Source organism: Crocodylus porosus, unplaced genomic scaffold (assembly GCF_001723895.1).
Source record: "Crocodylus porosus isolate Cpor-Errol unplaced genomic scaffold, CroPor_comp1, whole genome shotgun sequence".
Classification (NCBI taxonomy): domain Eukaryota; kingdom Metazoa; phylum Chordata; order Crocodylia; family Crocodylidae; genus Crocodylus; species Crocodylus porosus.
Window position 1 is genome coordinate 5763166 of NW_017728949.1, and position 22533 is coordinate 5785698.

A 22533-nucleotide genomic window follows, 5' to 3' on the forward strand; every position below is an offset into this window, starting at 1 on the left:
TATAAAGCAGACAGGAGTGCAACCATACTAAATGAGTGTTAGAATTAGCATTTTCTGGATATTTTTGTAATTTGGAGCATGTCTCCTTTAACAAAGTATAAATGCAGTATTTTCCATATAGCATTCTGTAAATAATATTGAAATAGGTAACTTGATGATTGCTCTGACTGTGTTTTCAGAAACTTGGAACTAATTTTAACTCAGAACTTCTTTGGAAAGTTGGAGTATCATCCTTAATGTCACTTCAGCATAATTCTTTCATGTGAAGAGCCAACTGCTCTCCCTCTTCTCTCGTCACGGAGCATCTGAAGAAAGCTCTGTTAGTGAGAGATTACTCCACTGGTCCTTGGACTTACAGAGATTTCATCGGAAACGTTTCTTTTTTAATGGACAGTAGAAAATGTTCAGCTGTCCATTATTGCACTTCTTTGTACACAGTCTAAAAATAAAATGGAGATTATAATTACATTTGTAGGGCTCAGTCACAATTGAAATCACTTTAATCCCAATGTGGAGAGGAAAATCAATACAGAACCCTTAACCCTGATCTTTTCCTCCTGAGACTTTTCATTTTGAGTTGGACTAGCATGCACCATAACTTTTACAAGTTTAAAAGGACTTCTTTTTTGTACACAGAGAGCTAGTTTGCATTCTTAGGACAGCTACAACGCCTTGTACTCTTTCTATGTGGAAAGCAACAAGAAAATTCTCCTCCACGGTGTTTGTCACATAACCAAAGATTGTCCTCTGGATCCTGGATATGGATTCCTGAGTAAAAAATGTATTTGAGTCTCACTCCTTTTCTCTGGACCCAGAGAAGAAAGGATTATAACAAAACTTTTCAATGTGGAATGGGTCATTTCAGCAATCTAAATCTAGTACTGTGGAGCTGGACCTTATTAAGGCTTTTGATTTTGTACCTTAACTACCTGCATTAATGCATTGTTTTAAAATTAATTTGCCTATATAAAGCCTTAATTTAGACCATGCACTGCAGGAGCTGAATCATTCTCTTTAGTGTATTGTTCATTAATGAATCAGCAGCAAGTAGCTTTTAAAAGCAATAACTTTTAAACAAGCTAGTTAAATAGGTCTTTATTGTTGGTGATTATTTCCTTGATGTAAATATGCTAGAGCAAAGTTGATTGATTGATTCAGTATGTAAAAGATTTGTTAGAATTTGTTGTTTCTTGTATATCATAGTTTCATAGTTTGTAGGGTTGGAAGGGACCTGAGCAGATCATGAAGTCTGACCCCCTGCCATGGGCAGGAAAGAGTACTGGGGTCAAATGACCCCGGCAAGGCGTTCATCCAGCCTCCTTTTAAAGACCCCCAGGGTAGGAGCCAGCAGCATTTCGCTTGGAAGTTGGTTTCAGGTCCTAGCTGCCCTGACCGTGAAGTAGCACCTCCTGATGTCTAGCCTGAATCTACCTTCTGCCAGCTTGTGACCGTTATTCCTGGTCACTCCTGGTAGCGCTCGGGGGAACAGGGACTCCCCCAGTGCCTGCTGGTCCCCTCTGACTAGGTTGTAATCAGTTGATCCAATTGAAAGACTTCTCCTTTAAGCCACTTGGAAATACCACCTGGATGTTTAACAGGTTCAAATAACAAAGCACGGCTGTTTCTTTTGCCCTTGTTTTCAGGTGAACCCTGCCCTTCTTTGGAGTGGCGATTCACATATGTATTGGAGGTTCATAGGTAGAACCTGGGCCTGTGAAGCCATACAATTTGGGCATGTACTGGAGGACCAGAGGAAGCCAGTGTATTAGCTCTTACACATACATATTCACTGACCACCCTTGTGGAGTGAGGGCACAGGGAAGCGCAGAAGAAGTTGTGGCCGCTGATAAAGGAAGATCCCTCCCCACAGGCCCCCATGAAAATACCCAGCACAATCGGTGCACTGGGTCTTTTTAAACATGGAACCCAAGTGCAGTAAAAGTAAAAAGTGCTTCCACAATGTTAAGCATATAAAAGTCAGCAGTTACGATTTCCACATCTGTGAATAGGCCACATTGCTCATATATATCTAAATGCATTAAAGTTAACACTACATACAGGAATAAAAATACCACTTATGCACAAGGGGCTGAGTTATAGTGGCTGTGGGAACCACATCTTGAAGTTTCTAAATTCTGTTCAGGTTGTCTCAAATTAACATCGCTTTGTTGTAGTTTGGGGGGTTTTCATAGATGTGTGCCTATTGTTTACAGGCAGTTCCTGCATTGTATGCGTTGAGGTGGCATTTGAGGAATTAAATAGATTCACAGCTGCTTCTCACTTTTCACTAGAGTATGCTCTCTGCTAACAGAATTTGGTTCACTAAACCTTCTTAATCTAATTAATCTAAAGCAGACCATCCCATGCTGCCATTTTAGAGACTGGCAAGGACTTTGTAAATAAGGGAAATGGTTGAATGAGAAGTTCACACTTCATCACACTGCTTAACCTGATAACAGTTAATTACATACCATATTTATAAAATGCAGGAGCAAAGAGATAATTCAGGCAAAGGTGGGGCACAAACGGAACTATGGATTAACCTCTTAATAGCCCTATCATTATGACACCCTTTTTGTTCCAGATTTTGTCAGCCTTAAACACTTAATTTCTTATCATGTCTTGGGGCCCTTGTGTTAGCTTTTCCTCAGCTGCAGTGAGACCTGTGAGCCCTTGATGAGGAAGCCTGCCTTATTCCCACGCATGTTGTCCCCTCACCCATGGCTTCTACCCGCAGCTCCGCTCCCTGCACAGCTCATGCTGCCATCCCAGGTGGGTGGGGTGGATCCTCGGACACACAGTGGCACTGGGTGATTTTGAAGCCCTGGAGCTTGCTGCTGCCTCAGCGCCGATGGGCTTTGCACAGTCGAGTTCTTGCAGCCACCGAAGAGAAGCCACTTTTGCAAAGTCACCTGATGCCCGCTGTTGCTCGTATTGGGCTTTTTTCCCTGATCTCCTACTGTTGTATGCTCTCTAAGGCTAGGGACAGAAGTTACACATAAACCGGTACATAGGGTTACCATATGTCTGGTTTTTCCCAGATGTGTCCTCTTCTTTGGCCCCCTATCCTCATGTCTGGGCGGGTTTTTTAAATGCGAGCAAATGTCTGGGTTTTTGCTTTGCCTCTGCTTTTCCTGGTCATGAGCAGCTTGGATACTTGGGATTTGGCACAGTGGGCAAGGCGACTGGCTGTTGGGGGTCACATGATCTGTAAGTGTGTGTGTGTGTGTGTGTGTGTGTGTGTGTGTCCGCGCGCGCACGCGTGCATGTACGGAGGAGCTGCATGGGCAGCAGGGCTGGGGAGCAGGCGGCTGGGGGGTTGGGAATGAGGGGCACCGGCAGTGCTGGAGGGAAGAGGGCTGCAGGTTGAGAGTGAGAGGCACCAGCAGGGCTAGGGGGCAGGAGCTTAGGAGTGAGGGGCAGAGGCAGGGCACAGGCATATCACTGCCCCCCTACCACAATCATATACCTCTCCGTCCTTCCGGTTCTTCCCCACCAGCTCTTCACACCCTCCCTCCCACCCCAGGTCCTCTTTTTTGATTCTAGAAATATGGTAATCCTAAAGTGATCAGAAATTGGTTCAAATTTGTAACACAATAGAAGTTTAGTGCTCTTAAACTGCTTTCAAAATGGCTGAAACCAGTTCAAGATAAACCTGGATGGATGTAGTGTCAGACTTAATTGATTTAGGTTAAATCAGTTTATTGAACTTCTGTCCCAGATCCCCTCCAGATTCAAGTTAACTCACAGTCCCCCAGGATGCTTTGCACCTTCCTCACAAACTCCTTCTCACAAGGTGGGCAGGCTAGCCTTGGTCCAAGCTGTCTGCTCCAGCCAAGCAGGGAGGCATGCCCTAGCGCCCTTCAGCTTCTGGCCTGCATTTCAGGAATCAAAAATGAATGTCTGTTCCTTTGTTTATTGGTTCAATCTATGCAATTTAGACTTACCTGTGAAGATTGAATTGATTCAGCCTCAGGCTTTTAATTGTCTGTACTTAGCCTAAAGCAGTTCTAGAAGTGGAAGCACTAGTGTAAAACAGGGACTAGATGTGGTCTGAGTGGGATAAGGCAAAACTGTAGTAAAAACAAGGGTGGGAGGACCCAGACCCTAAACCAAATGGAGTTTTGACCCCAAAAAGGAAGAGCTAGAGACTCTGTGAAGTCCATGAGGCACTCTGCTAATGTTACTGATCAATTTAACAAGAAAATCAATCATATACTGTGGAAAGGGGCTGCAAAATCCAACTTAAGATACAGTGTCCACTCTCCATTTGCTCCCCCTGATACAGTTGCGCTGCTGCCAGTGTAATAATGGGAGCCTTTAAGGAAGAAAGAAAAAAAGACAGCAGTATAAACACAGCTGGAAAGTGCACCAGCTGTAAGGGCTATTGCAGCCTTAAGACTGTTGTAGCAGTCTCTAGGCAGTGCTACTGCTACTCTACACAATAGATGGAGATTTCTTCTCTCTCAGCTCTCAGGATTTCGGGATTTGGTTTTTGTTATTTAAGGCTCACTTCAGGATAACCTTTATTATTGCACCCACAGTGTTTGTGACCCTATTTTGGGTGCAAATTAAGTAGCTAATGCAAGTATAATTAACCAAGTGTTGTAACACTTTACAATATACCTCAACAGAGGTAGCTGTAAAATTAATGTTCTATTATTATCATCTAAACCTTTAGATTTAAATGACTGGAGCTGGTGTTTAATGACTGGCAGAAAGAGGGTACTTGCAGAAGTGTTAATGGCCTGCAGCACACAGAAATCTGTAGTCTAAGCACCTTTACATATACCCGTAGAAATCAATGGCTAGAACAAAACAAATACAAATGGTGGGAAGTGAGTCAGGGGGGCAGGGGGCAGCGGGTGGCAGGGGGAAGGATGAATTTACAGATTTTTTAGTTGTTTAGGAACAAATCAATATATCAGAGGCTTGAGGAACAGTGTGGGTTGAAATAACATGTGAAGAAGCCAGAAACAAAAAAGTTTCCTATTTTTCTTGTTGTTTTTTAAAACAACTGTCAACTTCCTTTGAATATGGAGCTGTGTTTTTATTGCAGGGAAGAAAAAAATGAAGTGGCACATCTCAGTGAATTTAACTGAATTACAGTATCCAGAAACAAAAAGAAATGGAGGGAAAAATAGCCAGCTATAATCAGTTCCAACTATAATCTCCTTTATTTATTGAAGCATGATTTTACTACCAGTTTGTACCATGGGAGGCATAGCTGACAGCCATGCTTCATCAAGGCAATGGGGAAAAAACTGCAAGGAATGCTTTAATTTAAAAGAAAGATGATTAAAACAAGAAAGAAAATGAAAAGCTGGGTAATAACAGTAATAACCAGTTCATACAGGTTTTTACTAGCCCACTAAAGATCAGATAGCATGTTAAGATCCCAACAGCTGAATAGGAAAGACCTCAGCCCAGGTTGTTATTACTTAGGAAGATTCTTTTAATGACGTCTGTTATTTGTGGAAATCATTTTAACAGCACAGCTGAATAATTGTTGTGCTTCCAATTCATTTCATGTGAAGAATGAAAAAAGACTAGACTTTGGTTTTATGTGTCTTTTGGAGTACTTTACAAAAGAAGATGGATGGTGTAGTGAAGTGAATGCATAGGCAAATGGAGGGAACTGTTTGTTATATGCTCAGCAACAGTGCTGTTGATGCCCTGGACATTACACCCATGTGGCATGCTTTGAGTGTTTCTGGGAGAAGGAATTTTGTTTCAGGCAACATAATTGCCATTATTAGGATCTTTAAATCCCACCTTGGCAGCCACCAGAAAAGTGGAACTACTTTAGTGGCTAAAACCCTGAACTAGACTTCAGAGACCTGGGTTCTGGTCCGAGCTCTTCTTCTGCCCCTGCTACATGTGCTTGGGAGAGTCTCCTCCCGTCTGCATTCCTCTCTGTCCCCTTTTACCTTTTGTCTGATTTATCTGCTTGGATTATAGGTCCTTTGGGGCAGGAACTGTCTCTTATAGTGCCTAACACAATAGGATCCCAAGGTCAGTAAAAGTCTGTAGGAGCTAGTTTAATCCAAGTAATGCCACCCAAAGGGCCTTTGATTTAACATCTTGCTCACCGAAGGGCAGTGGTGCACCTGTTCAATGCTTGCTGCTCTTGCAGATGAGTCTTCCAAAGGTTGTATTTGACTGGGTTCTGAACATTCATTCTTTTGCTGGCTTGAGACAGTTGGTTTTTTTTTTTTAAATGGTTAAATGAGTTGCCGTGCGCATGGCTAACAGTCCCCTTATATAAGCTTCATATGTTAAAGAGTTGAAAAGACAGGGTTCTTCATATAAAATGGATGTTCTTCTACCCTCAAAATCCTAAACTGAGGCCACAAGATTGCAGTGCTGTTGCAAAACCCTCTTCCAGGCTGAGAACTTTTGTCAATAGAGACAGCTCCCAACTCCTGCTGATCTTGAAAACAAAAGGACAAGGGGCGTGAAAATCTAATACAGGCCTCTCACACATGGTAGCACATGAAGGTTCCTGTGCAAGAGGCACGCGTGATTGCTTAGTATTGAGGCTGGGTTACCGATGCCAAGAGGTTAATGACTCACAGGGTATTATGCTATGTCGAATAATGAGTAACATACAAAATGACATGTTGTAATGACTCGCAGCTTAAAGTACCAATCTATGTAAGACCCCTTTAAGCTTGAAAAGATCACAGAGTAGCAACGTCTTGTTCAAAAGAGGTTTCTCTGTTCTGCACATCCCACTAGTGGAGATACACCACGCCTCAGGGCGTACGAACAAAACCAGAGGGAAATGACAAGGGAAGATTATTTAAAATAGTTGTTTTGCATGTATTTTGGATAGTCCTGGGACACTGACCACAGGCTGTTTGTTTTGTTTTGTTTTGACCCTAATTATCAATGTTCCTGATCTTTTTGAGTAGGGGCTTGAGAAGAAAAGAGAGAAAGTTTTTGCGAAGAGTGGGATTTTCAGAAGTCCCTGAAATTAACATTTTATTATTAACAAAAAATAATAATTAACTTAATTAGGGGCAAAGTTTAGCCAACATGGAATTTTTTTTTTTTTTTAATTCCACCCTAACTTCTTATGGTGGAAGACTACAACCTCTTTGAGATTCTCAGAAGATTTCAGTTACAATAGTGCTGTTCTGTACAAAAGGATGAATTAAAGGTATCATGGAAACCTCACAACATGTTTGTTGCAGTCTCAGGGCAGAGTTTAAAACTTCCCATTCAAATTATTGCCTTCCAGTATTTACTGTTATTTCTGTGCCGTTTCTAGTGCGTATAGAGTTATCAGTAGCTACACATTCTCTTTTGGTCCCAAATTTGGGACCAACTGCCTGAACTTCAACTTCTAACCAATTTAGCAGGTGCTAGTGTTGCCCAGCAACTCTCTGAATTTGGCTCTGTATTTATAGTTTTTATAGTTTATCTATAGTTTGTATACTGCTATAACTACATGAGGATAAGCACCTTTATATTGTTATAACTGCTTCACAGTAGGGGATTGTAGCACTTCACTGACATCTGTTTCTAAACTGTATATCATTATAGCACTACAACAATTGTGTAGACAAGCTCTTTACACTTGGATCAATCAAGAGTGACTGCTGAAGCTTGAGGAGTCGCACCAACTGGTGTAAAACCATAAGTGAGAAGGGAGTCAGACCATAGGTATCTGCTTTGTGTCTAAAACTTACCCCTGCTTGAGTTCTTAACTCACTACACCGGATCGCCTCTCCTTAAAATCCAAATCAAATATGAGTAAAAAGTGAGATCTCTTCCCACTTTTTTCAGCAACATCAGTCATGAAATATCATTATTTTTATGAGCTTGTAAAGCCTATAGAAGTTAAAGCTATGTAATACGCATTGCAGAGTGTTCTGTTAATCCTGTCCAACCGCAGTCGTGCCTGGACCAGGGATGAGGGGCTGGTAACTGGAAACCTGACACTGAAGGAATTCTAAACACAGTCTTGAAACTAAAAACAGCTCTCTCTGCATGGCATGTGCTACATGAGAGCCTGGGATTGTATTAGTTTACGTTATCTGATTTTTTAGCCATGCAGTGTTGATAAAAGAACGGGAGAAGAAAGCACCTCCACCAGCTCTGCCCATAAATAATCTGTGTGTGGTGTGTTTGAGGTTAGTATGACATTGCTAGACATATGCCTTCTGCTGAGAGGTACAAGCATCTCTCACAGACAGCAGCCACTAAGCAAAGTTCTGTTGTGTATTCCTAAGACTAGGATACAAAATTTGATTTCCTGTGACTTTTTAAATGCAAAACCCTCTCCCTCTTATGTGGTAAATTATTGGCCTGAAATTGCAAAGAAAACATATTTTAAGAGTAACCAGACTGTTAATGTATATATACATACATGTAAGATAGACTTTAATGAAGCACAGCACTGTGCAGTGAAGATTTTTTAAACCTGCAATGATATCTTAGGTATATGTGCACTGAATATTAAGCTACTAAAATTCTCAGTGCCACTATATAAAAACAGCACTGCAGTGTCTTTAAATATTATGTATTGAGGGATACAGACTATATAGCCTTCTAGAGCCAGAATTTTTTTTAATGTATATTGGAAGTACCTTTATAAGATCAACTCAAAAAGCTACATCATAGATTTGACACGATAAGATGTATTGTGTAACCCAGGTACTTCTTACATTGAGTTTTCTATTTTTCCTTCTTCTCTATATTCTTTATAGGGTCTTCCTGTAGAGTTAGGGTCCTCCTGGTAAAGAACAGGCAGCAGTCCATTGCAGCGCATACAGTAGGTGTCTTTATTGGGAGCTGTAGGCACAGAGAGAAACCTGTAGTTTTCTCTGGCATTCTAATCACAGGCTGTGCTACCTAATACCACCACCCAGGGTCCCTTTAAATCTCACCCAGATTAAGCAGTCAGGGGAAAGGCTGCAAAGGTGTAGCTTTTCTATTAGCCACCGAGGTCAGGTACAGACATTACACATAAACCAGTATAAGTGACCAAAAACTGGTCTACACCCATAACCGAACAGAAGCTCGGGGCACATAGACTGGTTTAAAAATGGCAGATCCTGGTCTAAGGTAGATCTTGATCAATGAGGTATTAGACTTAATTGTTTTAGGTTAGACTGGTCTATCAAATGTCTGTACCAGATTCATGTTAGGTCACTGCCACCCAGCATCCCAGGCACGTTTGAGGCTCTGCCCACTAGCCTCCTCTTGCAGGGAAATGTGTTAGCACTCATTGGGTGCTCAGCTACTCTGGGCTATCACAGACACAAGCCATCACAGTCGCAGGCAGGCCGCGTGGAGAGAGGCAGGAAGGGAGACTCAAGTTGGGCAGCAGGGACAGAGGGTCTCCATGGAAGGAAAGTTGGGGGTTGGAGGCATGTGCCAGATGGCCCAGGCACTCCACAGGAAGAGGAATCAGGACCTTAAGAGCTCAGCACCAGCAGCAGCCGAGGGACCTGATTCTTCTTTCTATGGAGTGCCCCTGTTCCTGCTGCCCAGTGCAAGCCTCCTAGGCTGTGCTGGCACATCCTCCAGTTGCTACTGGTGCTGAGCTCCAAGAAGACCAAACCTTTCTTCTACAGAGCGTCTTGTCCTTGCTGCCCTCCTGGGCTGCACTGGGAGCATCCTGCCAGAGCCTGGCACCAGCAGAAGCCAGTTGGAAGTGCCGGTGCAACACAGGAGGCTTGTACCAGGTGGCAGGGATGAGGGCACTCTGTAGAAGGAAGGATCAGGCCCCTCAGGTGCCGCTGGTTCTGAACTCTTAGGAGCCCAAAATTTGCTTCTGTGAACCACCTGGGTCCACCCCTCATTGGCTACCGGCAGACACCCCCAGCCCCCTGCTGTCACCACAGAGCCTCCCCCATACCTAGCCCTAGGCTTTCAGGAGAGCCCCAGAGAGGTCACCATGGCATGCCTGGCAGCCTGGCCAGTGAGGCTGTGCAAAATGGGCCCTATTCAATTCGGATTTGGACCAAGTTGGGGGTTGTGATTCAGTTCATTGATTCAGATCACTGTCCCCAGCTTGATTCAGTTGAATCCGAATTTCGAATCTGAAGATTTGATGCTTATTCAGAGAATCAGTGATTCGGACATAGACACAGCTTTCAATGTTTTTTCTACATACCTTGAGGTACCAGGTGCAGATCATGAATGCTGCAATGCTATGCTGGAGCAGATGAAGTGTCCCATAGGAGCGTGGGGGGAGAGGGGGGAGCCACAAGCTTCTAGTTCACTTCCGGGTCTGCTGCCAAGTGGGGTGGGGAGCCGCTCTGTGCACCTCAGCATCGCAGCATTCACGAGCCACCTGCTACCTAGAGGTATGTAGAAAAAGCTCTGTCTATGTCCGAATCGCCCAATCTTTCCAAATCTCTCTGAATCGATTCAGAGAGATTAAAGAGTCCTCTGATTCAATTTGGATTCAGAGATTCAGCCATCAAATTGGGCTGAATCTCTGCCGAATCAAATCAGGGACCGAAGCTTCGCACAGGCCTACTGGCCAGCAGTGGCAGGTGGTGCATGCTCTAGTGACCTGCTCTGGGACTCTCCTGGAAGCCTAGGGCTGGGGACAGGGGAGGGTCCACAGTGCTAGCAGGGGGTTAGGGGCATATGCCTAACAACCAATCGGGTGGCCCCCACTCCACTTGCATGCTGGGAGATGTACAGGAGTGCCTCCTGCCTTCTGGCCAGTGCAGGCATCTAGATGCCCCACTGCAAAACGGCTAACATGTTCTGTTTGCTCCTGATCCAGTCTACAGCTTCGAGAAACCTGCAACGGTTTGATCAATTCTGCCCTGGGCTTTTTTAATGTCTCTAACTAGCCTTAGTGTGTAACTCTTTTTGAGGTGAGTTTCAAGAAGTAAAGCAGGGAATTTTCCTTGAGGTAACATTCCTTGCAGTACACTCCTGCTGCACGTAGACTGTAGGAGAGCATTGTCCTCCCTCTGGTGCAGACTGACCTCTGTAATGCTCCCAACCAAACAGAAGCAAAAGAAACTATTTGTCACAGTTAAATCCAAGCACCCAACATGATATGACATCGCACAAACAGCCAATACATCAGTTTGCTTCCCTTTGCTTGTCATTAACCCCTGGGTAAGCTTTTGTGACCGGTGATAAAGGTCACTGCAGATGGGAGTTAATGATGAATAAAGAAAACCTGAAATTATTATTTTTTCTGCTGGGTACTTTACATTAGATATTCAGGCCCAGTCTAGACTATAAAGCACTCTGATAACTGAAGAATTAAACTAAGACAGTGGAAAATGCAAGCAAGGGATTTCAAGGGATTTTTAATCAAACTGTGTGAAACATTGTTATTATTGTTATTACTACTATTATGATGATGATGATGAATGCCTATGTAACTTCAGTGGCTAAATAACATTGTGGGTAAAGGAGGACTTTGTTAAAAATTTTGCACCTTCCCACTCAGTTGAAAACAGTCCTGAAACCTCACAAAATTCTTGCAGCTAGGCCAGAAAAGAGTATACTTGACAATCCTAATATTTTTTTAAGTAAAAGCAAGCAGGAAAAAAATGCATTCAGGTATTATTGGTATTTGTCGGACAAAACCAAAAAATGGCACAGGTATTATTTTTAATCATCTGATCACTATGAATGTGCATATACAGTGTTCAAGCATCAATTTGGTTGTGGTTCTAGTTACAGAAATGGATCAGTTATCAACTGATCAGTATTTTGAAGATCAACAAGTATAACTGCTCACCAGTAAATCAAGGTTGCAATTACTTGGCAAGAAGTGTGGAAAAATGCTTACATTGCTCCTATCTATGATGTGCTATGCTTTCCTTGCAGGAAAACTAATAGGTTTTTCTATCATCACAATAAAATAAACACTTTTTTTTTTAAAGCACCTTACACACATCATGCAGCCATTTTGTGGGAGTGAGTGTTCATGCTGTTCCACTAGGGTCAGTTTTTTCTTTGAAATGGTGCCCCTACTTCCCCACTTTCCACGCAATCCTTTATAAACGGTGCACAAACTAAACTGGACCCACATCATCTGCTGTTTTTCCACTGGGAAAAGGTAGAACTGAGCCAGTCAGCAAAAGGTTTTTGGAGGTGTGAGATCAGTTCCTTCCCATGCCATTGTGTAAGCTTTTTATACCTCCTGCATGCAGCCGCTAGGTACTTTGGCCCCACAGGTCAAACAACTGGCCAAAAATCTGGCAAACAGCTGACAGTCAGAGCAGCTCCTACACAGCATGTTCTCTTAGAGGGCACACTTCTAAGTCAGGCCCTTTTGAGTGCTTGCCCCAATTTGTAGGTTTTGGATAGGTCCCTTGGGTCACTGATTTTCCACTTCAGTTTGTTGGTCTGACCCACAAACTGCAGGTCACTGGGGAGGTGTGAGCCAACCTTCTGAACTCTGAACCCACCAGGAGCCAACAAAAACAGAAAGGGAGGAGAGAAGAATTTCATTAGGGCCTTCACAGAGGAGGCAGTTTCTAAAGAGACCAAATGCTGAGTTATTTTGCTTCTGTTCATAAAAGAGCCCAGTGCCCAGAAAGAGCTACTGATGATTGGTAAGGTGCTGAGGTCGGCTTGCTGTTTTGGGGGTGCTTCATTTATTTAAACCAGTAATTACCCAGATAGGAGAAGGTCAGATAACAATTGAGAGGCTTCCGTGTAGCACCTGCATTGTTTTTCTGGAAGAGTTGTTTTTGGAGCTTCCAGCATTTACTCCTATGTGTGCAGCTTTTCATGGTGACAGCATTTCAGTGCTGGTTGCTGTCTCCGGATGGTTTGCCTTGTTTGTTGGTTTTGTCACTTACAGAAATAATAAACGGTGCATTCAGGCTTGGTCCAGTCTCTTGTTTTTCTATTTGAAGAATTCTTAATGGTGGTCACCATAAAGCTGAGTATGGGGGACTTAAAATTGCTTCTGTGCTCTTGACTTCTTGGTAAACTCAGGAACAGAAACAGACTTGGATTTATGAGTAGCTCACTTGTAACAGAGTCGCATCTATAATGGGTGGGGAAGAACAAATGCTCAGGAAATAGTTCAGTTTTAACATCCTGCCTAGTGCAGGGGGGCTGGACCCGATGATCTTGTGAGGTCCCTCCCAGCCCCTTACAATCTATGAATCCAGGCCTGGAAGTGAACGATGTCCTGGCTGACTCTCTTACCTCCCACCTCACCTCACCTCACCTTGTGGGATTACCCAGGGGAAATGATCTAGGGACCGTAGACTTGAATAAGCCATGAGGATTCCTTCACGACATTCCCCTCCAATCATTCTGCTTCAGCATTGCCAGGAGAGCAGAACCACTGGGTTTTCACAGCCTTTGCTGCCCAAAAGAGACTTCTTTGGAGTGTGCCTTAGCTTTTTTTTTGCTTTTTTTTTCATCCTTAGGGCAGAAAAAATAATACACCCCATAGATTTTCTGAAGGGCTTGCATGTAGTGGAGCTGTGCCAAGCCCCTCCTTCTCCAGCTGCCAGTTCCTCACTCCATGGAAGACTCTTCAAAGGGTCTAGTGTCATGGCTGACATGTCACGTGCATTGGCGATGCGTAGGGGGTGCATGCAGGTGCACATGCACCCCCCTGAGATTGGCGGTGCACCCCCTGCAGAAAGGCGCCACCAATACTTCAGGCAGTGCCTGCGGGCAGTCACCACTCGCCCCCATGCCCTACCACTGACACCACCAATGGCATCTGTGGGTGGTCCACGATTGCTGCTGGCCGCTGCCAATGCTGCCAGCAGCGTCTGTGGGTGGTCGCCGACCACTGGTCAGCACTTGCCACACACCCCGCACTGCCGACAGTGACGTGGCTGCCTGTGGGAGCTCACGGCTTGATGCCACCATGCTTCCACCACCAACAGTGCCACCGCCACCTGCAGGAGCTTCCCGTGCCCCTTCAGCCACCAGGGGCACATTATGTTCATGGTCATGTGTTACAGAACAGGAAAAGATGGATCCAGAAAGGGAGCACCCTGTGTAGGGGCCATTTCACAGGCAACTGGTAGGGGAGGCATGGGGGAGGCCACATGCCCCCCCCGAGATTGGCACCTGGATCAGCACCATTCAGGACAGAGCAGTATTTTGGCTACACAGGCCAGCAGTGTGTTGAGGGGGGAGAAAGCACTTAAGCCACAGCACAGAAGTATAGGAGTGGATATGGGGCTTTTGGCCCACCCCCAGGCCTGCCCACAAATTGTGCCTCCCCACACTTAGGAGGCACCAGTCACCCCTGGGCCATTTTATGGCTGAACCGGATTTCAGCCTGCCCTAATGGTCCTCTGTGTCTCCTTAGGAAATGGAAGTCCTTATTGTAACATTGGCAGGTATTCACACATTAGCTAGCACAGTGACAATGTAGTAGGCCAGACTTCTGTTTGTGCCAGCACTCAGAAAATGTGTCCGGGGTCCTCAGTGGACTTGTATGCAGACTACTGTATCACATCTTCACTACTATAGTCACTGGTGCTAGCTGGGTTAAAGGTACGGTTGGGTCTACCTGCTTACACTACCGTACCTTCATTCTCCTGGTAAGCACATCCCAGCATCCCCAAAGACACTCTACTATCCTAAAAATAAGCCTTTCCCCGCACTCCGTTTAAGAAGCTTTGCAGCCTCCTCCTGCTTCTTCAAGCTGTATAAATGTGTAACACTCCTTCCTGCCACATCCAGACCCTTCAGCACAAGGAACATGTGTTGAAGGTGCAACTTATGATACTGGCAGCTCAGTCTAGCAGCTGTTCTAATTGCAAAGTCTACAGAATCTTTTTTGTCACCATTTAAACTTGAAACATTTGAACACCATATATTTGACTTTGCACTGAGAGCTTACTCCTAAACTACCCAGACTCCTGCTGACCTCAGCCTGCTTTGGGTCAGGTCCCAAGCACTTTTACATTGCTGTGATTTTTTTTTTTTAATATGATTAACACAAATTCTGGTGAAATTTAACAGCCAGGAAATATTCTTTAAACCACACAAGCATTATCTTGACAAGTATCTTTTTAAGCATTGCTGTCACCTGACTGTTTATTCTTGGAAAAAAGTAACTAATGCAAGTCTGACACTAACATTTGTTCCCCTTATTTTATCCCTTGACACAGAACAGCTCTGAATGTATAATTTCTCATGCACAGAAACACAGGTGTCCAACCATAAAAAGGTCCTACCTTGCAAAACACAGTGGGGGTGACTAGCATACTGGTTTTGTCTTCGTTCTTACCACCTCTAAGAGAACTATATGGAGCAACTCTTTGGCCTGCTGTGTACATTAGATTTCATGCAGGGTCTAAGTATATGAGTAGAGATACCAATTGTCTCAACACACGTGAGTTAAGAGTCCTTTTAGTATCACAGAGGGTGGCTTCAACCTCTTCAGCACTTTGTCTGGACTGTCTCATGAAAAACCAGGAGTGCCTGTCTTTTATAATGTTCTGTTTTTAAAGTAAAAAGTCTCTGGGGGAAAGAGGGTCCTAAAAGTCCAAGGCCTGGAATTCCTCCCTTCTCTCATTCCATTTTAAACAGGAAACATTTGCACTAAGATATTCCAGGGGAGAGTTATAGGTTCATTTCAAGGCAGATAATGTTTGTTCATTGCCTATGTCTGTGATTTCCCCCATGGGCTTAAACAAGAAAGCCACATGTGTTTAACTTCATGCAAAACACTTGTCAGTGGGGTCTGGAAGGAGAGCACAGATCAAGATGCTAGGAGCACCCTGAGCAAATTGCTGTGTGAGCAAAACAGAGGAGGTGTGCTGGACAAAGGGAAAGTCATTGACCAATTAGATAACTGCTGTTTAACAGTAAGGATGGGATTTTCAAATGGATAGTTCACAAAAATGTATTTAACCAGCTGACAAGATTGGTCTTGTGCACATAGAGCAGGTGGAATTGATTTACACTTTCAGACTTTCTTTTGGGTCGAAAGCCTGCACTGCTCTAGCTTGTTCTCAAGGAAAAACTCCCACCAACATCAATGGGAGGCTTTGCCTGAGAGAAGTGTAAGAACATTTGTGAGTGGTAAAAAAAAAAAAAACAACTCCTAACTCTGCTGAACTTTAGGGGAAGCTCCAGTGACTTATCTACGCAGAACAATTATTTTTGCCATTTAAAAGTATCACAAGTTAAACTGCACGAGGGAGAAATATCAATCCCCCATTAGTGTAAATCCTGGAACTAAGACACAGAAAGGTACAGAGATGACTCTATAGCACATCCTCAGGGATTACATGTTCACATGTTGTTTTTTTCACATGTCCCAGCGCTTGTCAAATCCTTATTGATGCAGACAAGTTACAGAGCTGTCTTAACATCAGGCTCTGCAGATCATAGGAGGGGTTTTGAAACCTCACTGGCAGCTAGCCCATTAAACACAGGTACTGCATCCTGACATCCCTGTTGTTACTTCCAGGAGTTCCAGGGTTTCCAACTATTGTGTTCTGAGAGCTTTATAGTCTGACATGCTGGAAGAAAATGGGGCAGGGCTGGGAGGTGTGAATTTCGTTGTGCGTTAGACTTCTGGGATTTGCACAGCTGTGGACCAACCTTATCTGTTTATCCTCAGGCTCAGATAAGATGGAGTCAAAAATACGTTGTTTAAAGGATCTTTGATTCTTTTATGGCAAACATCATAGTTTAGGGAGCTGAAGAGCGCCAGGGCTCTCCATTTGGAAAAGGTCTGTAGGGGGTTCTGGTGTGCTAAAGATTTTGCAGCATGCAGGTGAGAGGTTGCTATTCTCTGGCGGTTATGTTTTGACACAGGTGGGACTGTCACTTCTGGCATGGCAGTTCTTTTCCCAAGCAAACTACAGTGGCGTATTGTTGGCTTGGAATGCTGTTTGTTGATAGATGCATTTTCTTCCCCTCCAGGCGTGGACCCGCAGAATCAATGGAGTATTTAGCAGGGCCACGAGTGATATACAAAGAGCGAGATCTTCCTTACTACCAAGGAGGGCAGCCCACTGTGCTCCTCTCTAAAGGCAGCTACTCTCGTGCACAAGACATGAGGGTAGCAGAATTGCGGTACCCCCAGTACTACCAACCCCAACCAATAACCACCCAACACAAAGGACCCCTCCGCCAAGATGTCCCACCTTCACCTCCTCAGTCGCACCGAGCACCAGCATATAATGAAATGGGCAGAGCGAGACACCGTGGGACCAGCCCAGATCAATACCAATACAGACCTCAAGACCCCAGGCAGAAGAATCCCATGACTGCAGCTGTATAGCCTCGAGCTGGACTTCATCAGTGGGGCTGGGAAGGAGGGTGCCTGACATCACCTTTTCCACAGTTGATCACAGCAAGTTTAATTGTTGGTAAGGTGACCTCTTCCCTGGAGTCATTCTTACTGAGCCAAGCTGCTCAAAGTTTTCTTTTAATGGGGAAACATGACTGTGTCAACGCTAACATGAGGTACTGCATCTTTTAAGTCTGAAGTACCAGACATTCAAATGTGTTCAATACCAGTTAAAAATAAAAAGTGACAGCTGAAAATTAAGTGTACCATTTAGCACAGCTCAGGGCTCTACCACATCCAGTTACATGCACGCACAGCATTCCCTCTGGATAAAACTGGTAGTGTCACAAGAGTCCAATCTGGAGTGACCCCACAGGCCTATTATATTACGGTAGCCTTCTAGTGACAGTACACATATATGCTGCACAATGCTTCCTTCCTCAGAGGATCTTCTCTGGAGCTGGGAATCCTGTGTAGTCTGATGCTGTGTGCATCACTAAGTTTACAGATGTCTTGTACCGTGTTAGGAGCCACATTCCAGGGACATTCAAACCAGCGGTTTTATATCTTGAGAATGCCACAGATGCAGATTTTTAATCTTGCCTTTGTCTTCGTCTTTCTACTCATTTGCTGAAGCATTCATCTTGTAGCCTTCCTGTTTGACAGTTACATATCAAGATCCTCTTTTTCTCTTATTGCAAGCAGCACAGTTGGACTAAAACTAACTTCATCAACTTCACTTGCACACTGTAGAGGGTTTGGACAGAAAAATCCCAAAAGACAATGATAAAGGACTCGGGAACTAAGTGAGACTGTGTGCATGTGTGTTTGTTAGTCACGCAGGCTGCTTACAGATGTGAGAAAACAAATAGTGCTTTACTTTCAGCTCGGTACATGCTTCAGCAGGGCTTTTTGATGATTTCATCTCATAGCTGAATAACTGAATCAGTTTTAGATGAAAGCACTAAAAAGCCCCACTGAAGTACCAAATCTATACAGATGCTGGGGAGCCAGGTTGAACTAATGCAATGCCTCTTCTGGTACAGCACTGTGGTTTTTTAGTTTTTTGGGTTTTGGGGGGAGGGTCTGGGGGGGATTCACATCTGTCAGCACCCATAGTGCATAGCTCTTAAGTGTAAAGTTGGGGGGCCAGATTCTCAGCAGCTGTCAATGAGCTGAAATTCCTTGACTCCTTGGGAGCTAAACCAATTTGCACCTGCTGAAGATCTAGCCTTCAGCGTAACATACCTGAATTCAGATGTGAGTTGCTACTCCATCAGTTTCTTTGATGGATGAGGGTGGGCAGAGACAGGTTCTTGCCCTACTCTGCCTAGCTTTGTATCAAGGTAACTTCTGCAATATCAATTAAGGTACTGTGAGCCCGCTTGCTGTGTAAGCCTATATTCTAGTCTGTTGCCGTTGTTTTGCAGAGCCTCTGTCATGTGAACTGTCACCTGTTAATGCAGGGCCCGCTGTCTGTCATTGAAAGGAAGCTCAGCAACCAGCAGTGCCTGTTCAGTGCTAAGTGCCAAACAACACAGTTCCCCTCAACAGGGATCTACAGAGCAACGGGAGGTACTTTTAGCCTTCCTGTTTGGCAGTTAGGTATCAAGATCCTCCTTTTAAAGTGACGATGAAGAGAATGAGAAGACCAGAGCTTGCTCAAAAACAGGTGGTGGCCAAGAGAAGCAGAATAAAGGGAGAGTTGTTTTAAACAATGACATTGTTTCAAGGCAGCAAGGCAAGAAGAGGAGAGCTGAGGGAGGAAGCAGGGAAGACAAGGGGAAGGTGCCCTGGGTGCAAGCAGAGAAAGGGTACAAGAGAGAGCCTGTGGCCTTCCATCATCTTGGCACCAGTGTTGGCTCAGTGCTGGTTGGCAGCATGCAGGGCCAGGAGGTGGTGGTGACTGCTCTGCTTCATAGTCATTTGCTACCTTGTCTAAAAGTACTTCAGAGATTTGGAAGCTGATCTCCATGATTTATCATGCCAAGAACGTCTTGGGTAACCATAGGCGCCAGTAACCTAGCAGCATGTCCCGCATTAGCTCTGAGCCTCCTCAGTACCTTAAACTGCCTTTAGAAGGATTGTAAGGTAGTTAAGGCCCCTCTTTTTTTTAGGGAGAAACCTTGGACCTGGCCGGAGATTTAATTACAAGAGTTCTTTGTTGCCTTTTGGCACCCTCGGGTCTGCTGCAAACTGTATCACGCAGGTCACCTCCTAATTATATAGCACATGAAAATTTCATCCTCCTGATGGGAGCCCTTTTTAGTAGATATCCCTGGGAAAGTGCTTCATTAGAGGAGATCTGCAGAGACCAGTGCATGGCGAATAGCCTAATAGCACTAAAAGGGATCAGAGTTTAATCCTAACTAATGTATTAGTCCCTCACTACAGACTGGTGAGAGATTGACAACACCCTAGAAGTCTGGGAGTGTTTCCATCTGGATCCCAATAACCAACTGAGATGGGTTTGTTTAACAGTGTTTGATCTGAGCCATACTACCTATTGATCGGGATGTCAGGCCTTGGGGCTTTGGTTCATACACATCTCTGTCTGCCAGACAGAGTAGGGAGACAGCACAAGGGAGACAGCCTCTAGTATTACACAGCCCACATCTAATGTAGGATTCCTCTTTCTTTTTCTTGGATAGGGGAAGAATGGAGGGACAGTACTGCTTCCTGTCAGATTTGAGAAACTAAAAGGGAGAAAATGCAACTGATTATGAAGCAAATATGTTAAAAGATCCATTCCTACCTTTCTTCCTGTTACTTGTGCCCTGTGTCTTAGCAGCATGCCTAGAAAGGGTCCTTCTTCAGTAAGAGGGGAGGGAAGAACTACTGGGAGGAAATATGGGTTTGCATATCAGGCTGGACACCTCATGGAGGTTGAGATGTAGCCCATCCACAAATACGAGGCATGGTCTGTCCACAAGTAAACACGCTGTGTTGTGCATGGGCACATGCTGTGTACAGCATTGTTCTTCTCCAAAAGAGCTGTATAAACTCTGGTATTCTCAATCAATAAAGATTTGGCAGCCACAGGGTGGCTACTAGTGGCATGAAGGACCACTTGAAGTGAAGGAAAAACAAATTTAAATGCTTTCCTTTCCCTTTTTTTGAAATATAACCCCAGATGCATTTGATCCAGGTGTAAAGAAACTAATATGTTTGTGACAGTGGCTTTATCAAGCCAGGCCACAATTAAAAGCAGCTCTGAATATAAGCTACTGCTTTATAAATCACTACCTACTAACTCTTCAAATACCACTGCAGCACAGCTTATAGACCTCATTTACAGTATTTCAGAAGCCAGGGCCAAATAAAATCTGGATGGAAACAGCGTCTGGGTTATTTATGGCCTTTGAAGGGCTTGCTGAATTGTCTCTGTGTAACCTGAAACCCTTCTAACAGCTCCCCTTGACTGCAATGGCACCACTTGGTTAAAGCAGACAGATCAAACAGAACACCTTCCCAGTAGTTAATCTTACCCAAAAGGCTATTAAATGATGCTTCTGCCTCATGGAGACTTTCTTCCTTTTTCTAAGAAAAGGAGATAGGACTGTAATATATGGACACATTGCATGCCACTGGGAGCGATGAGGGAAGAACGTTCTGACCTGGCTGGGGACAGGAGCAAAAGGTATTAAAGCACATCTCATTAATCTGCAGTGCCATCGTTCTGGAGGAGGGAAACTGCAGTGCACTGGTTTCACATCTTGCAGAGGTACGATATCTCCGAAGTATAGCGTATAGCTAAAGCATATATAGTCTGCTTCTCTGCAATGTAAAATGTATGATTTTAGCACCATATTGTGGAAAAATATGTACCGTGTAGATTTCACAAGGTGCTACAACTGACGGTTGAAAATATACACTTGCAAAATCCAAAAGAGCCGTTAAGTAACAAGTTGCTCTTTTCCCCATATGTCCATATGTTTGGAAAAACTACAAGTCTGAAATGCTCTTGACATGTAATTGCCTCACGCTCCTTTGTCTGAAATGTGCCAATCCAGAAAAAAAAAATTCCTGACGTGAGCTGGGCTTGCAGGGATAGTTTGGGTTTGCTGCAGGCACAGAATGCAATACATTTGCACAACAGTGTAACTCAAAAGTAAACAGGAAAAAGCCACTCACATACAAGGTGGGATGCTTTGATTCCCCAACTCTGCTGATAGAGGACAGTCTGGGTTTCTGCTCCTGGTGAAGGAGCAACTGGACTGTGTAGCTGAAAGATTTAGAGATACAAATAGAAGCTGATGATTTTCTGAATGACCGAGCACTAGTGATCCACTGATACTGGCCTGCAAGGAAATATTACCACTGTGATGTATTATTGTGAGGGTTCTCCATGGGCATTGCAAAGATGCCTTTCTGAAAAAGGGAAGGAACTAAGAGTAAAAACCACCCTTCTTCAGCCCTAACCTCAAATTCACTCTACTTTCCTGAACCAGAACAAGCATCACAATGCTGCCTAATTTCTATAGAGTGAAAGTGCTACCTCTGCATCTTCTTCAAAGATTTGGTTTTTCACAGAGTCAGCATTTGGAGGGAATTCCAGCTGATTATTATTCTTGGGCCTCATCTTGAGGCTTCCCCTGCAGTTCAGGGTGCTTATTTACCTCCCAGGATAAGGCCCCCAGCTTGCACCCGTGATCGCAGATGTTTGCAAGAAAATTCTGACTTTATGTGCAGGGTCTGTAAGTTTACTATCATCAGATAAAACAGAATGGTCTGTTTGTAAGTCACTTTTCTATTATATCATGGCGGGGAGGGGGGGAGTTTATAATATCTGACTATACTCATGTGTATTGAATAATAAAAATAATTGCAAAATCATGTTTGTTTGTCTTGGGGGAGAAATTCAACACACAATGAGATTTTTTTTGGTACCACATAAAGATTTTGAATTTTGTTGTTGTTGTTATATATGGCTATATAAATTTTACCTGTTTTATTTTGCATTAAAATAAAAGCTTTACGACTATAAGCAATCCCACGTGTTGATTTTTTCAGCTGCTTTCATCTGCAAATTCATCATTTCTGTGTTGTGATCTTGTCAGATTATCATTGTTGTGCCCATTCAGAATTTGTGGAAGAACTTCAGTGAAAACCCAGCAAACTGTAGGGCCTGTTGATAGTGACTCATGAGAGTCCAGAGGAGAACCACGCGCATGATCAGAGGTCAGGAAAACAGATCTTACAACGACAGGCTGAGAGCCGTGGGACTCTTTAGCTTGGAAAAGCATAGGCTCAGGGGTGATCTGATGGCCACCTATAAGTTTATCGGGGGTGACCACCAGGATCTG

General features: G+C 44.0%; 1 protein-coding gene and 1 long non-coding RNA gene across 6 annotated transcripts in view; one reads left to right on the forward strand and one right to left on the reverse strand.

Moving 5' to 3' along the window:
* PARD3B (par-3 family cell polarity regulator beta) overlaps nt 1–18006 on the forward strand; it is a 761176-nt gene extending 743170 nt beyond the window's left edge. For all 5 annotated transcript variants that reach the window (XM_019553770.1, XM_019553769.1, XM_019553768.1 and 2 more), the window contains one exon: nt 16858–18006. In XM_019553770.1, the coding sequence (XP_019409315.1) occupies nt 16858–17218 (361 nt within the window). In that variant the 3' untranslated portion in view covers nt 17219–18006. The remainder of the gene's footprint in view (nt 1–16857) is intronic.
* Nucleotides 1068–22212, reverse strand: LOC109322686. Its single transcript, XR_002104460.1, has 3 exons — nt 18860–22212; nt 6650–6653; nt 1068–1079 (listed from the first exon to the last, which is right to left on the reverse strand). It is a non-coding gene; the product is annotated as an uncharacterized LOC109322686 (long non-coding RNA).
* Between the last annotated feature and the right edge of the window lie 321 nt (nt 22213–22533).